General features: G+C 32.2%; 1 protein-coding gene across 6 annotated transcripts in view; it reads left to right on the top strand.

Moving 5' to 3' along the window:
* ANKAR (ankyrin and armadillo repeat containing) overlaps nt 1-18,256 on the top strand; it is a 111,998-nt gene that overhangs the window by 55,986 nt on the left and 37,756 nt on the right. For all 6 annotated transcript variants that reach the window (XM_074302880.1, XM_074302876.1, XM_074302877.1 and 3 more), the window contains 2 exons: nt 5,342-5,550; nt 8,022-8,126. In XM_074302880.1, coding sequence (XP_074158981.1) covers nt 5,342-5,550; nt 8,022-8,126 — 314 coding nt within the window. The remainder of the gene's footprint in view (nt 1-5,341; nt 5,551-8,021; nt 8,127-18,256) is intronic.

Here is an 18,256-nt window from a genome sequence, read left to right as displayed (position 1 = left end):
GGCCAAAATATTTATATAGACAGAATAGTAAATCAAAGTTTGCTGAGAGCTGCTCTCAGTGTCTTGTGTACATTGGAAAGATGCCTTCCAAAGAACTTGTTAGGGTACATAAATTAGTTAAGTAACAAAAGAAAGGTATATTCTACATAATATAATCAGAAGCCATTTCATTTTAAAGAAATGTCATTGATTATAAATCCTAATATGATATTGTTTTAAAAAACTCATATAATAATGTTGCTCAGATTATTATCTGAGGTTCTAATTAAATGGTCACAAATAGGGTAATACCTCTGGATTTTGAAAGGATCTCAAAAAAGTGTTTAATCCACCTCATAAAAAAATAAGACTACAGGAAATGAAATGATTTGCCCAAAATCATACATATTATGAGTATTAGATGCAAGATTTGAATCTACATTTTCTGACCCCAAATCCAGAACTCTTAATTTGCCTACAATTCCATTTATAACATTTTCCTTATGGAATTAACCACAGAATGATTTTGTTTTATTTCATGTTTTCATCAAACTCATTCTTGGAGAAGGCTGGGTATGTACTCATAAGAGTGATTTCCCAAATGTGATTCAGAAAGGGAGAGAGATCTGTGTAGGTTGGAGTTGTCAGGAAATGCATTTTGGAGGAAGAGGGTTTTGAGTTGGATTTTAAAGATGCAAAGTATTCAGCTAAAGAGAGGGAAAAAAAAAGTTGAAAAGGTTGAATGTAAAGTTGCCCCTACCAGCAGGCAACTGGATGCCATTGAGGGCTTCCAAATGAGAGTCAAATTATAAAAGAGATGCTTTAAAATTACTAGGGCACCATGTGCAGGATGGATTGGAGTAAGGAGCAACCGGAGTCAAGATTATGAGTTAGAAGGCTACACAAAAACTCAGCCATGAGCCAGGATGGTCACAGTGGTAAGAGAGAGGTAGGGATATTCCAAAGAAATCAGATTTAGGGATTAAGGATAGAATAGATAAGGGAAAAAAAAGAGATGTCTAAATTTTATTTTTCCATCCTGAAATTATTATCAATAAAAAATAATATTCACATGTTCAACAATTAAAAATGTAATAAAAATATAAATCTCTTATTTGTAATTTATATATGTCATACACAGTAACTTCAAGAAAACATGTTCAGAAAGGTATATGGCATACACAATATCTTTAAGAAAAACATGTTTAAGAAAAAAGTTTGCTCCCATAACCTTTTCTCTTTTTCTTTTGTGTATTGTCTCATATATTATTATTATCTTGATATATATATATATTTATGGTCATCATGTATATTATTCTAGTTCTTCTCATGTTTTCACAAATTTCTTTGTATTAACTATATTTTTTCATTTATAATAGCTTAAATTCCAACATGTAAGTATGTTAGAATTTCTTCAGCATTTCTCCAGTGACTGCTTCATAGGATGTTTCCCATAGTTTGCCATTATAAACACAGTTGGCATGAATGTTCTTTAACAATTACATTTATTTTGCTTTCAATATTTTAAAATCATAGTCCTTAACAATTCTCTGTCTTTTAGTATGTTCTATCATTGCTTTACAAAAAGATTGCATCAATCCACATTTCCATTATTAATTGCATACTTTTATGCCTAATTTTAATATTTCTATAGATAATGAATTTTAGAATTTTTAAGTGTCTTTACCAAATTGCTTGATGCAAAATAGCATTTCAGGGTTGTTTACATTCACATTTTTCTGATAACTAAAGAGTGTGAATAAACTTTCAGGTGATTTAAAGTAATTTGTGATTCTTCTTTCATGAAGTGCCTGTTCATATCCATTCACTAAGAAATAAATTCTATTCAAAACTTGTGTCATTTTGTTAGAAATATTATCAAGTTTCTTTTTAAAGTCAGAAATGTATACAACAAATATTTTTAATTTTTAAATTCAGACTACAATGTTTTATTATTAAAAATTTATTTTAACATAACCACATCCATCTATTTTGACTCCTACAATGTCTTCTATTTGTTGAATAAATAATTTTCCTCCTTTCCATAATGGTAATAGGTACATCACACCATATTCTAATTTTTTTTTCTAATTAGAAGAATAGATCACTGTTTCACTTGGAATTTATTTCACTACAGAGTGTGAGATAAAGATCTAATTTTACTTTTAATTATAATGCTATAAAAGAAGCTTTATTAAATATTGTTTTATGGTTTGGGATTTATTCAACTCAAGTCTGTTGCATGTTTGATTCTGCTTCTGAATTAATCATTTGATTCAATTGACCCCATTTCCATTTTTCATCTAGTACAAGATACTTTTAATAATTACTTCTATATAATATTTGAGATCTGGTAGTACAAACCCCTTAGATAATTATTTTCTAGTTGTTTCTTAAACTTAATCACCTCTTATTTGCTTCTATGAGCATCCTATTAGTATTTTGATTGTTACTATACTGAATCTATAAATTCATTTTTGTAATATTTCCATCTTTATATTCTTGTTCAGCATGGCCATGCTCAAGGGACATGACTCAAAAATTTTCAGCTTGGGTAACTGGGAGGATTAGTAAAAAAAAAAAAAAGTCAAGAGCCAATTTTGATGGAAAAGTGATGCATTTTGTTTTAGAGATTTTTAAATGTGAAGTGATAGTAACATATCCAGGTGGAAAGGATCAACAGGTAATCAAAAATGCAGAAATAAAACTTGAGTGAGAGATCAGGTCTAACAACACAGATTTAAGTCTTAAGCATTTGTAAAAGTTTGTTCATTGAAACTATGTGATGAGTGAATAAAATCTCCAAGAAAGAGAATGTAATGACTAAAAAGTAGAAGGCAAACTGATTCTTAGGAAATTCCTACATTTAAAGGCTTTTGCCTTGAAGGGCATGAGCAATAGGAAGAGCCAGTGAGGAAACCATTGCAGTTGTGATAAAGCTAACTGAAACAACCAATCTAATATGAAGAAAGCAAAGAATTTCTAGAAGTAGAACACAGTTAACAACATTCAGTGCTGCAAAGACTTTAGTAGAGGGGAAAATGAAAAAAAGTGATCACCAATGATCACAATGAAAATGAGATTAAATAATAGGAATGGGAGACAGTAGAGCAAGCAGAAATAAACTGAGTATTTGATAAATGTGGCAGTGAAAAGGACAGAATCAGATTATATATAGCTCATTAGAATGGCAGGGCCAAATGATTGATATATATAAATATATATATATATATATATATATATATTTTGGTTGTTGTTGTTAGTAGTTTAGTAGTAGTTAGTAGAAGGTGTAAAACAAATAAACAAAAAACAAAACCTAATTCAGAGGGAAAACTTAATAACCATTCCTGTATATTGTTCAAGCATTCCCATACCATGAGTTAGCTCATGACATTCCCTCTACCTTGTTTCTAAATATTAGAAACTTCTGTACAGAACAAAGATGCTGAGGTAAGATGAATCAGAAGATTTCAATAGAGTAGAAACAAAGTATATTCACTGCTAAATCAGTGCTAAGATCCAGTTCAAATACGTCTTCAGAAGATCATAATGATCACTAATCAGAAATTATTTCTTCTGCTTTTAAACTGTCATTTCCTGGGAGAGACAGGTATAGAATGAATAGTAGAATAGAGATGAAATGAATAGGAGTGGGAAGAGAATAGCAAGTTTGGTTCAGGATTGAGACAGATAATAGTGGACAAATGGAGAGTTATGGATAGGCAATATCTAATTATTTGAAGAAGTTAAGACAGGTTAAACAGAAGGAAAAAATAGTGCTTACATAGTGCTATAATTTAAATAATAAATTAATCAAAATAACAAATTGTGTATATATTATCTCCTTTAAGAGATTTTAAAGGTATTCAGAATGGGGCCATGTTTAAACCTTACACACATATGTGTGCATAAAAGTGTGTATGAATAAATGTGTAGATATGTCACAACACTTAGTATAGTACTATTTACATACTAAAAAATAATTAGTTGGATGAATAAAATGGAGAAAATTGTGAATAATCTATAAAATAACCAACAAGAAATGGATATAAGATTATAGAGCAATAGTAAGAGCCCAGTTCACAATAGATACCATGACTTTATAGTAGGTTAAGCTTGGATATTGACTTGACTTTATATATAAACACAGCTGTGTTCCTAGAAATAAATATGACAAAAATGAACCGGAGGTGAAATACAGGGTTTGGCACTGGGATATTGCAGGAATTTAAGGGGATGGGGTTAAGAAAGTTTAATGTATTGAAATCCGTGTTGAAATTGCTGACCATAATATAGTTACCTGTAGTCATGACTAGATATAATTAATAGGCTAGGAAATAGGTTAAACAGGAAAGGTTAAATAATTGGAGGTCAAAGGTGACTATAAAAAGCTTAGTTAAATGAATCTTGGCAAGTTGGAGAGCTTTCAATCAAGATCCTGTGATAGAGAAGGGGAATTATCACATTTGGAGATATAAGGGATTAAACATTGAGGCCAAGGGCATGGTCTTGCTGGTATGTTTTTGATGTGGGGAACTACAAATAAAATCAAGGAGGTCAAGAAACTACAAAGATGTCAAATCGTTAATGTGAATACAAATAATTTGCTGAGCACAATAAGAGATGAAACAGAATATAAATAAACACCTTAATTTAGGTCTTAAAGTTATTGAAGAGGGTCATAGAGGGGAGTGTATGATAACAGTAGGACAGAATTTAGAGAATGTGGAATAATTGATATAGGCTTCAAATGAGGAAAAGAAGGATGATAGAGATTCTTAGTGGAGTAAAATTGAGCTTGGTGATCCAAAGAGAACAATCTATAGCACTGATTTATGGGACAAAAAAAAAAGGTTAAGTCTCCATAGAAGAAGTCAGTTAGTGACATGATATTGGTAGAGGAGACAGATGTAGGGGATAAGGTGGACTCAGAACTAAAGCACTTTCCAATAGAATAGGCTTTCTATAAGGCACCAGCAGTGATTGAGAGGCAAATTTAAGGAAAATAGAATCAGGGGTGAAGTGGAACTGGACTGAGTGAGAGATTAGGGTAATTAAGAGTAGAGATAAGAAAGGTAAAAATAAGGAACAAGTTTGTAGTCAAAACATATTAATAGCAGACTAAGGGAGATTTCTTTGTTGACAGGATTTCTTGAGAAAGTCAGAGTGATTGGGTTCAGGCTTTGTGATGAACACACAGTACTATAATAGTATCTAAAATTATTTGAACTAACATTTTTATTACTTGCATTTTATATAAATATCACTTTGAATCAGATAGATAAATTAAAAAAAACAAACTTGATTAACATTCTATAACCTATTATGCCATGGTATTACAGGGTGTTGCTATGTTTTTCAGAAATCCGTGTACCCCATTATTACTTGCAGCCACATCCGGAGCATTAGACACTCTCCATTTTCTGTTTTCTCATGGGGCTAATTGGAACAAAACAGACAGCAAAGGAAATAATATAATTCATTTGTCAGTGCTAAACTTTCACACAGAAGTTTTGAAGTATATTATCGAGTTAAATATCCCTGAACTCCCAGCATGGAATACCTTGGTAGGTAAGTAGACATATTTTCTTTTCAAATAAATTTCGAAATTGTTATGCACTTTAATAATTAGCATTCATTCTGAAGTAAGGTCCATAATGAAGTTATTTAACATTAAAAAATTAATATTTTGTTTTTATATTACTTTCATTTTTCTCTATGTGCATGTATATATGTTACACATATATTTATATATCTTTTTAACCATTTACATGGTACATGGGTACATACTTGAAGGTACTATGCCTGGGTCAAAGCCTATGGACATTTTAGCCACTTTCTTAGAATGATTGCAAGTTGTTTTCCAGTATGAACAATTCATAGTTCAAACATTTATGTGCCTATTTCCTACAGTCCCTTTCTTATTGATAATTCCCATTTTTGGCAATTTTTGGTAGTTTGTCAGATGTAAGGGGACAACTCAGAGTTATCTTGACTTGCAATTCTCTAGTTATTAGTGATTTAGAACAACGTTTCATATAGTTGTCAATAGTTTTGAGAACTGTTTGTATCCTTTGTTCACATAAACATTAGGGAAAGGTTTTAATATACATTGAAAATATATCCCTGTATCTCCTGGAGTACAGAGCCTTACTGAAGATTGTGGATGCAAAATAAATGTGTTATTTTTAAAATAGCCTTTTAGCAAAATAAAACTTTAAAAACTGAGCCAAAATGCAACATAATTGTTTTTTGTTTGTTTCTTATTCACAATTCACAATTTAATTAAATTCCACATTTATTAAGCACTTGCACTTTGTATTGTATCATGTTTGTCACTATGAAACATTGACAAAACAGTCTCTGGCTTTACAGACATCATTATAATATCATACTTAGTGAAGATAACATAGGATCTATACATAGGTAAGTATATATAAATGAAGTGTGTATGAGATAAAACAATGTTATTTCAAAAAATGTAGTCTTAATAGCTAGGATATTCAGAAAAAAGCCTCACCTTGGAGGTGACAAGTGAATTGTGCTTCGATTCTGAGTCAGAGGGAAGGAGGAAGTTCAGGAGAAGGACAATCTGTGCAAAGATAAAGAGAAAGGAAATGAATTATAGCATATAGGAAATATAATTAGAATGGAGTATTCAAGAAGAGGAATATTATTAAATAAGACTGGGAAGGTAGATGAGAATCAGATTGTGGAGGGCTTTACATAAAGACTTTACATTTTAATCTCAAAATGAGGAAATCACTTTTTTTTTAATAGAAGAATGAAATATGTATAACTGTTTTAGTGATATCAGTTTGGAAGCTATGTGGAAATGGGTTACAGAGAATAGAGACTGGAATGTGGGAGACCAATTAGAAAATAATTGCAAAAGTCTAGTTGATGAATAACTGAATTGAGGTATTAGTCATCAGAGTGGAGAAAGGGAGAAGATATAAGAATTGTGGAGATATGTTTGATATGATTTGGCAACTATTTTATGGAGATCAAAGGAGAGATAAATGTCAAAGTTGCTTGAAGTTGCAAACTTGGGTTTTCTGGGAGTAGGGTGGTCTCCTAATATAAAAAGGGATATTTGTAAGAAGAATGATTTGAGGGAGAATTATAAAGAGTTGCAATTTACATATATTCAATTTGAGATGCTTGCCAATGTCCACCAACATAGGATAATATATTTAGGTCTGGAAGGGATACTAGGGAATTGTAACCAGAAGGAATAGAGAATGGTCATACTTTCACAATTGTCTAAAAGACCTTCTATCCCTTATTAAGTGTGACCAACAGTATTTAAAGGGTTTGTGAGTGATGGAATTAGGGATGACTTCCAAGAGAAATTGGGTTTTTAATTTAGGTCTAGGAATTTATTTAAGTTTAGAAATGTAGGTTTTAGTGACATCAGATGGTTTTAGAGGAATCACACATGAATTATCAAAGAAGAATGAAGGTGAAGATTGGTGAGGATAGAGGAAGGAAAGAGAAATGCAATTTTCTCTTGCTTTAAGAACTGATTAGAAGCACATATTGTTGCATGTTATTTTCATTTTTGGATTATGAGTTTCTCAAGGGCATAAAAAGTATCTTATTAACAATAAACAACAAATCCCAAGCAGAGTGAACAAATATTCATTGACAATAACATAGTTTGGACTGTTCCTTGAACTGTATTTTAACAAGCAAATTAGAGAAGTAATCAGCATTCTTATAAACTGGAGTCATTTGGAAAATAACTGTAGATGATGTAGGCCAAAGAGGATGGTAATTTCTTCAATAGTAAAGCTACTTCCTCCTCTCTTTTTCGATGATTAAATAACTTAGACCTTAGAAATCAGAAACCATATTATTCTAACTTAATCTATCACTTGTACAGACCATGCACAGGTAAAAACTTTATTGATTTTTGGATTTGATGATTTTGACACCCTTCCATTTCTACTTCATTTTGTTTGTGTAGAGAAAAATTTAATTATATAATTGTATCTTAGAAAATCATATTTTACATTTTTCTATTGAACTTCCATCAGAAATGTTGCAGTCTGAAAGTTATAAACGGAAGATGATGGCCGTCATGTCCTTGGAAGTAATTTGCTTAGCAAATGAAAACTATTGGAAGTGTATTTTAGATGCAGGTAATGTGAAAAGAAACAGATAATTTCATTTTTACTTATTGACCTGTTTACTGATTTATATAGTGCCACTTTATAGCTAGGTTGATAGCTTCATTGTTGCCTAGTTATTTGGTCACATAATAAGGGAATATTTAACTAAAATTCATCTTCTTTTCACCTTGGATAAAGTGTAATCTCATAGAATTATAATAATTCCATTTCTATGGAACTCAACTTTTTTTAACACATAAAATTGGCTTTTACCTAATTTATTTAAATGCAACAAATATTTTTTGTATAGAGTTAGAAATACACTCGACACTGAAAGTCAGATATCATGGAAAAATTATTAAAGAAGAATCTTAAGGAATCATCTTAACATTTCTGTCCAGCAGCGGGCTCCATTCCTCTTCTGGAAGAGGGAACAATGAGCATAGAAATGGGGGAACCTTTATACTTGCTAGTGTAGCGTAGCTCTTTCCTTTAGAGAACGGATTAGTCTGTTTCATCTGGGTTACAGTCTTTCTGATACTCCCACTACATGTTTCCTCTTAATATGTTCAAACTATGTTTCCCCCTTCATCATATATCCTATGTTCAAAAGTGGCATAAAACTCCTCCTACAGGATGTGTTGTTTAATATTCAATTAGCCTATTAAGCAGGGATTTAATTTGGGGCTGAATATATCTGAGCCTTCCTAGCCCCCCCACTTCCTTGTTTATTCAAGACTTCAATTGATCACTTAATTGTTCTGTGGAACCTTCCTTAACTTCTCACTCTCTGAAAACATCTTGGTCAGTGGTACCTACTATCCCACACTACCTCAAAGCTTGCAATACTGTGGAAACCTAATTTTCTGGCATTTCTCACAATACCTATACCAACATGTTGATGTTCTATTTCTGGCTTACTTATTAGCATAAAGTCTTACTTTGGGAAGAGAATTGTAATTTTCCATCTATCTTAACTGTATAATATTTGTACAGCACTTACTATAGACCAAATACTATGCTAAGTGATTTAGAATTATTATTTCATTTGATCTTCATTATGCCAGGAGGTTAACTGCTATTATTATTATTATTATTATTCCCATTTTACAAGTGAGAAAATAAACAGATTAAATGACTTGCTCAGGTGTCACACAGTAAACAAGTATCTGAGGTTGAATTTGAATTCAGGTCTTCCTGATTCCAAGCCTGGTGCTCTAATCATTATACCACCTAGCGGTCTAATAGAGGAACTACTTCTATTAATATCCAGCCTCCTTTTGAACATTTCCAATCACTAGACAATTTTTGCACCACTGACAAAGAGGCATACAAGATGGAATGGTATAGGCTAGCCAAAAGTACTGTTAAATGAATTTGGAACTTGTTAAATTTCCAGACTCAATGAACTGTTATTAATTGGTGGTTGTCAACTTGTTGGGAGGTCTCCAGTGATATATGTCAAGGATCTATTCTTGGGGTTGTTCAACATTTTAAACAATAGCTTATTCAAGGGACTAGGTCTGTAGAAGATTTGAAACTTGAAGGAATAGCTAAGACATTGGATGAGCCAGGAATACAAAAATATCAAAAAGACTAAAATTAGGGATTGAAGATAAATTTTATATAGATAGATATAAAGTCATGCACTTAAAGAACCAATTTCACAGGGATAAGATAGGGGTAAACTATATGAAAATAATTTGAGGTTTTAGTAGATTATAAACAGTGGTCTTAGGCTACCTTAAGAAAGATATAATATCCAAAACAAAGGTTGATAGTCTCATTGTATTTTGTGCTAGACAGATCATATCTGGAATATTGCATTCAATTCAGAATATTGCATTAAGGAAGAGTATTGATAAGCTGAAGGGCACATAGAAGTAGGCATCACAGAATGATAAAGGACATATAAAGATTGATTCAAGGAATTAAATAGGTTTAGCTGGAGAAGAGTACACTTATAAGGAAAATGAGAATAGTCTTTAAGTGTAGAGACAAATGTCATGAAAAAGAGGAGTTAAACCTCATCTATTTGGCCTAAAGAGCTGAAGTAGGAATAACTGGAGGAAGCAGCAGGAAGAGAAAGATTTAGGTTTGATTTTAAAATAATGAACAGAGGACAATGTGTGGGAGGTTAGACAACTCATTTGGAAGATGAAGTCTGCTGCTAGAGCCCCATTGTATAATTAATGAAAGTGAATTAATGAAATGATGAAAGTTCTCCATTTTGGAACTTGTGCAGATATTCTGTAACAAGGACAGGATCAGGAGATGGACTGCTGATTAGCTGTGGGCCTGAAGAAGAATAAAATCAAAGGCCAATTGATAGCCAGGACAAAATGTTGAATTCTAGTTTTTTTGTTTTTTTTTTTTTTTGTTTTGTTTTTTTTGTTTTGTTTTGTTTTGTTTTGTTTTTTTCCCAGTCTGGCTGGCCCTAACAGAAGAGAATTAGCTACAAAATTCCTCTGAGCGAGTGAGAGACCTAGGGCCATCTCTCATCTGTAAAATATGAAAATATGAAACCAGGAATGCATAGTTCTGCTATGGTTTCTGTCTCCATTGTGCTTATTGTTTCATGTTTTTAGGTAAAAGGCATTATAGATGGCTATGATCTTATGAGCTCTGAAAGGTCAGTGAGGTGAGTCACCAGAATTCCAGGAGCTGATTGATACACATGCTGGCGTTTGTCAGACATTAGACAGTGAGGAGCAAAGTCCTGAACAATTGGCTTGATTCAGTCTAGCAGTAGCAGATGCAGACTTATCATCCTAAAACTGTTCCACACTGAGAAATGAACCTGGTGTAATGAATGGTATTTGAAATTGTATTGATTTTAAGCCCATTCTTCTCAGAGTCTGAGGTGGTATATGAAAGAATTTTAGAAAGAAATAGTTACTAACTATTGTAGCTTCACAATAATTATTTCTTTTTAAAAGCTAACTGACAAATTTAAATGGGGCATTAATCAATGGTGGCTAACAGTGGGGGTCATGCCAGGTTGGGGAGCTCAACTTGTTAGCATTGGAGAAAAATCACTTCCACTCTTAAAACTCTTAAAACAATAAGGATAGGCTTGTTCTGGAAGACTGGAGTCAGAACATTGCTGTGCAAGAACTTCTTAATGATTAAAACTGCCTGACAGTGGAATGGAGTGCCTTGGGAGGAGGTAATATGACTCTCCCTCACTGGAGGTCATCAATGACTACTTATTGTAGCAACAAACAGAGAGAACTCCTGAAGGGGAAAAGGAGAATTAGTTGCTCTGAAAGTCAAAAAGTTCTTTTGTATTTGGCTTGGAAAACTTGGTTTGATTTGTCTTATAAATCCCTGGTCTCACTTCCAAAGTGGACCAAAATTCTCAAGATGGCTCTGGATAGACCAACCTAGATAGACCCAAACTTAACTACATTACTGAAGCAGGTCCATATTTAACTTTGGGTCTAGCATAGTTAAAATTGTATATTACCTACATGCTAAATATGTGGTATATTTTTGCCTTTTTAGTAGTCAGAAAAACGTATTACTGTAAAATGCCTATAATTACTTTTGAGTTTTGAGGCAACATAAAATTTATTTAAGAAGTTACATAAAAGGGGGGGAAATGTATGGATTAAATAAAAAAGTTTCATTTATCACTATTATAGACAAATAAGAGATTTAAAATAAATTTATATTGGAAAAGGGTCATTTTGGAAATAATATAATACTGACCCTACAAATAAATATTTCACCTTGAAAATTCTCATCTCAGTGATTTTGAATACAATACATCTTGAATACTTTAGTACAGCAATGTTCTACTTATCCAGGGGTCACAACTCTGTTGAGATCAAGTATTCAGAAAACAGGAAGCTAGAAATATTTGGAGGGGAGGGCAACAAGAAGTAAGTCAACAGGATTTAGATTTCTGAATAGGGACTTAAAATATGGGAAAGATGGCTTCTTGGTCATGATGGCATACACTAGCAAGGATCAGTAAAATGCATACTTACTCGAATTCTTTCTAACCTAATTCATAGGGTCTAAAAGTCAAAATGGAAGATAACAAAAAACTTCAAAAATATCTGCAAAATGTGATATCATAGAGAATATCAGGTATAACATAAAGGGTAAAGTTGCAGAAGAAAAGACAAATAATCCACAAGACAATATCTTAGAAGGGGACCACTGTTTATTTCTAAATACAACTAAGAAGGATAGAAAAAGAAATAGATAAATTTTAAACTAATACATATCATGAAGATATATTGACAAGGACTTATGACTGGATAATGGCCTTGGAGAGATATATGTTATTCAAAAGGAAAGGATAGATATATATATTTTAAAGGGTATGGTTAAGTTGATGGTAGTAAAGTAGAATCATATATGAAGAAAATACATGCATATGAATGAAAACCCAGGAACTGAAAAGAGAAAGCACTGTGGAAAGCATTTTTTGGAGGGAAATATAGAAAATATTTCCATGGAAGTATATTTCAGATCTTTGGACATAAAGACTAGGATGTACAAATTGAGAACCAAACCTGACAGTAATTGATGATATTGTATTAGTGGGGGTTTCAATTATCTACACACATGTTGAATCTGACCCTTGGCCATTTGAGAACCAAGTGAGTTTCTTCTGACATGAATCTTCAGTTCTGGAAAAGCATTTTTTCCCCAAGAATTCAGAGAAAGTACAAAAGGAACTCATGGAATAAAATTCTGCTGTGTACATGAACTCAGGAAGAAAATGAAGCACTCAAAAATGAAATTTTGAAGACATAGAGAAAAAATTTTGACAAAGAAAATAGAGAGCTAAAGGAACTAATGTTGCATTCATAGAAAATTCACTGAATTGTTAGAGATCTTTAAAAAAGACATATAGAAAGGGAAAGCAAGAATAAATAATAGAGGAGGGATATGAAAGAATAGATATTTCTGAGGATATTCTTAGTACCAAGAAACCACAGAATGAGTTGTGGCTTATCTTTTAATTTATATTGGGGCAGAAAGAAGATGAGGTAAGAGATAAGGCTTCTTGAGTGAGATGAAAGGGTTGATTAAAAATAGATAACAAGAGAGAGTTATGAGCCAAGTTGAATGAGGGGAAGGGAAGAAAGCATTCAAAGGCATTCAAAAAAGCTAAAATCAATAAGCCCTCAAAAGTACATATTAGAATATGAAAAAATAAAGGAAATATAAATGATTACTGAGCAACTTTTGTTGATCTGCAAAAGGTCATGAAAAATGGGAGATCCTACCGAAGAAAAAAAGAGAAAATGTTCTAATTTTTTTTTTTTAACGAAGAAGGTGAAATCTATAAACACAGGCAAATGAATTTGACTTCAATTTCTAGTAAAATTCTAGAATTGATCATGAAAGAACTGTGCATAATGAGAAAAGGAAATAATGGTCATTGAGAATCAGAGTGCTTATATGAAGATCAAGTCATGCCAGACTGATTTCATATTCTTTTTTGACAGTATTACTAAACTGGCACATGAGGGAGAAAATACATACATAACATACCCAGATTTCAAGAAATCTTTTGATAAATGGCTCTCAATCTATCCTTGAGTAGAAGAAGCAAGGAAAGCTACTTAAAAATAGCTAGTAAGATTCAGATTTGATTCAGATAAAAGCTATTTAAAAGTACAAATAGATTCAGAACTGATTCAATGCCTAATCCCATAGAATAATCATTAATGTTATTTGTTGGAAGATGTCTAGTAGTATGCTACAGAAATCTGTTCTTGATCCTATGCTATACATTTTAATAGAGGACTTATTGAATTAATGGATGTCATACTAGATAGATTTGGATGTGATATGAAATTGTAAATATAAATGACAATGAATGACATAGGTGTGATCCTAAAAAATTCTTGATAGGATGGGCTAAATTTACTTAAGATGAAATTTAGTGGAGATAAATACACAGTTCCACAAGGTTTTAAAAATCAATTTCACAAGTATAGATTGGGGAGTCTTAGTTAGAAAATAGTTTGAGTGATAAAAGAAAAATCAGTGGATTTTATAAGACTGCAAACATCAATATAAATAAATAGAACTATATGGCAACCAAAACAGTTGATACTATCCTTGGCTACATTAGGCAACAATTCTCCAGAAAGAAAAAAAAAGTCCCAGTGTAGTCTGTTCTGATTAGACCATATGCACAGTATTGTATCTTGTTCTGAGAGCCACTTAAGTGTCTTCAGATATTTGATGGAAGAGAAACTGGATTTGTTTTGTTTTAACCCAGAGTATAGAACAAGAATCAAAGGGTAGAAGTCACAGAAAAGTTAATTTTGACTCAATTTAAGGAAATATTTTACAAGAATTACAACTTTTGAAAGCAGAAAATGGGGGGAGGCAAATTTTTTACAAGTATCTTTGATAAAGGCCTTTTTTGTCAAATATATAGGGAACTGAGTCAAATTTATAAGTATACAAGTCATGTCCCAAATGATAAATGGTCAAAGGATATAAACAGACAGCTTTCAGACAAAAGAAAATTGATGCTATCTATACCTATATGAAAAATGCTCTAAATCCCTAGTAATTAAGAGAATGTAAATTTTAAAAATTCTGAAGTATCACCTTAGACCTATCAAATGACAAAAAAAGAAAATGATAAGTGTTGGTGGGAGAGACAATTAAGAGACCACTGTTGATGGAATTGTGGATTGACCCAAAAATCAGTTGGATAGTGAACTGATTCTGGAGAGCAATTTGGAACTATACCCAAAAGGCTATACCATGCATTCCCTTTGGTCCAGCAATACCAATACTACTAGGTCTGTATCCCAAAGAGATATTTTAAAGTATGTTTCTTGCTCTAGCTTTTTTTAGTTGCATGCCCAATTCATTGATCTTCTCTTTCTCTATTTTATTCATGTAATTATTTAGAGATATAAAATCTCATCTAAGAACTGCTTTGGCTGCATCTCCTAGGTTTGGTATGTTGTCTCATTATTGTCATTCTCTTGGATGAAATTATTGTTTCTATGATTTGTTGTTTGACCCACTCATTCTTTAAAATTAGAATATTTAATTTCCAATTGTTTTTAGTCTATCTTTGGCCCTTTACTGAATGTAATTTTTATTGCATTATGATCTGAAAAGGAAGCATTTACTATTTCTGTCTTTCTGCATTTGATTGTGAGGTTTTGATGTCCAAATATATTGTCAGTTTTTGTGTAGGTGCCATATACTACTGAGGAGATATATTCATTCTCCAATTGATAAGTGGTCAAAGGATATGAACAGACAATTTTCAGATGAAATTAAAATCATTTCTAATCATGTGAAAAAATGCTCTAAATCACTATTGATTAGAGAAATGCAAATTAAGACAACTCTTGAGGTACCACTTCACACCTCTCAGATTGGCTAAGATGACAGGAAAAGATAATGATACATGTTGAAGGGGATATGGGAAAACTAGGATACTAATGCATTGTTATTGAAATTGTAAAATGATCCAATCATAATGGAGGACAACCTGGAACTATGTCCTTTCAAAGGGCTATAAAACTGTGAATGCCCTTTGATCCAGTAGTCCCATTACTTGTCTGTATCCCAAAGAGATCATAAAAAAGGGAAAAGGACCCACATGTGCCAAAATGTTTGTAGCAACCCTTTTTGAAGTGGCAAGAAATTATATATTGAGTGGATGCTCATAAGTTGGAAAATGGCTGAATAAGGTAGGGTATATGAATGTTATGGAATATTATTGTTGTACAAAAAATGATCAGCAGGATGATTTCAGAGAGGCCTGGAAGGACTTACATGAATTGAAACTAAGTGAAGTGAGTAGAATCAAGAGAACACTGTACCCAGCAACAACAAAATTATGTGATGATCAATTCTGAAGGACTTGACTGTTTTCAATAAAGAGGTGATTCAATTCCAATGGACTTGTAGTGGAGAAAACCATCTGCATCCCAAAAGAGGACTGTGGGGACTGAATATGGATCATGGCATAGCATTTTCACATTTTTTGTTTGCTTGCTTTTTTTTTCTCATTTTATTTTCCTTTTCACCTTTTTTGTTTCCTTCTTTTTTTTCATGTCACATTTTCTTTTCCTTATTTTTCCTGTACAGCATGATAAATGTGGAAATATATATGTTTAACCTATATTGGATTGCTTGCTGTCCAGGGGAAGAGGTTGAAAGGGAAGGGAGGAAGAAAGATTTGGAATACAGGTTTTGCAGGAGTGAATATAAGTTTTTGCATGTATTTTGAAAGTGAAAAGCTATTAATTTTTTTAAAAAGGTATATTCCTTTCTCCAGAGATCTACCATATCTAAGTTTTCTAAGATTCTGTTAACCTCCTTAGTTTCTTTCTTGTTAATTTTGTAGTTAGATTTATCTAATTCTGAGAAGGGGATGTTGAGATTCCCTACTAGTAAAGTTTTGCTATTTCTTCCTCTAACTGGCTTAACTTCTTTGAGAATCTGGATGCTTTGAGAATATACATTTAGTATTGATATTAATTCATTGTATATAGTATCCTTGAAGGAAATGTAGTTTCTTTATCTTTTAAAATTACATTTATTTTTGCTTCTGCTTTATCTGAGATGAGAATTGCTACTCCTGCTTTTTTTGTTTCAATTGAAGTATAAAAAATTCTGCTCCAGCCTTTTATCCTTATTCTATACGTATTTCTCTGTTTTAAATGTGTTTCTTGTAAATAACATATTATAGGACTGTGCTTTTTAATCCACTCTGCTATCTGCTTCCATTTTATGAGAGAGTTCATCCCATTCACATTCAGAGTTATGATTACCAACTTTGTATTTCCCTCCATGCTATATTATTTCTTGTATATATTTTTGCTCTCTCTCTATCCCTTTCCCTCCTTAGTAGTGTTTTGTTTTTAACTCACCCTGCTCTTAACCAGACTTCCTTTCTATCTTTTCTTACCCCTTTTTCCTAGTATTTTTGCCCTTCCTTCATTCCAGCCCCTTTTTTCCCATTTTTCTTCTCCTACCTCCTTATGTGGTAAAATAAAGTTCTATACTCAAAACTGAATTATTCCCTCTTTGAATCAAAAGTGATGAAATTAAACAATGCCCTGTCCCCTTCCCTTCTTGTGTTTTATATATATATATATATATATATATTTATATATATATATTTATATAGATATATAGATATATATATCTATATATCTATATATCTATATATCTATATATCTATATATATATGTATGTATGTATTTTTTTTTTCTTAAGAAGGTAGTTCTGGAGCTTTGCAATAGTGTTTCTTGAGGTTTTCCTTGAGGGATCTCTTTTTGGATTGAATTGATGGATTCTTTCAAAGACCATTTTTCTGGTTTTAGTATATCAGGACAGTTTTCCTATTAAGGAAAGAGATCATTAGATCTCTTGAAGAATGTTATGCAGGCTCTTTTTTTGGGGGTTGTGGCCTTCAGGTAAACAATAATTTTAAAATTGTCTCTCATGGACCTATTTTTCCAGGGCAACTATTTTTCCAATTAGGTATTTTATGTTTTCTTCCATATTCTCATTCTTTTTGTTTGTTTGACTGATTTTTGATGTCTCATAGAGTCATTAGCTGCCATTTGCCTGGTTCCAGTTTTTAATGTATGATTTTCTTCAGTTAGCTTTTGTTTTTTTCAGTTGATTTTTTTTTTTTGCATTTGGCCAATGGCATTTTTAAAAATTGATTTCTTCAGAGGATTTTTTTTTTTTTTTGCAATAGGCCAATTGAAAATTTTAAGGAGTTGTTTCTCTGCTACTGAGGCAATCCAGAGGATCTGAGTTACTGATCTTGCTGTGATTAAGGCCTCTCTCACTGGCTTTCCCAGACTGTCTGAGCTGGGCTATGAGATTGACCTTTCTTGAAGTCCTTCTCATATATTTTGAGCTGAGGAATGATTTCATTCTATCAGACTCTCTAAGTTTGATTTCATATGGTTTTCAAGGGAGACTGGGAAAACTCAAGTAGCTTCCTGTCTTCCAGACCCTTGGCTCTGCTTCCAGAACTCCCATAGAGATTTTTTTTTAATTGAAGCTTTTTATTTTCAAAACATATGCAAGAATAATTTTTCACCCTTGATCCTTGCAAAATCTTGTGTTCCAATTTCTCTCCCTTCCCCTTACTCCCTCTCCTAGATGGCAAGTAATCCAATATATGTTAA

Source organism: Sminthopsis crassicaudata, chromosome 3 (genome assembly GCF_048593235.1).
Source record: "Sminthopsis crassicaudata isolate SCR6 chromosome 3, ASM4859323v1, whole genome shotgun sequence".
NCBI classification, from domain to species: Eukaryota; Metazoa; Chordata; class Mammalia; order Dasyuromorphia; family Dasyuridae; genus Sminthopsis; species Sminthopsis crassicaudata.
This window is presented reverse-complemented; position numbering and strand designations above follow the sequence as displayed.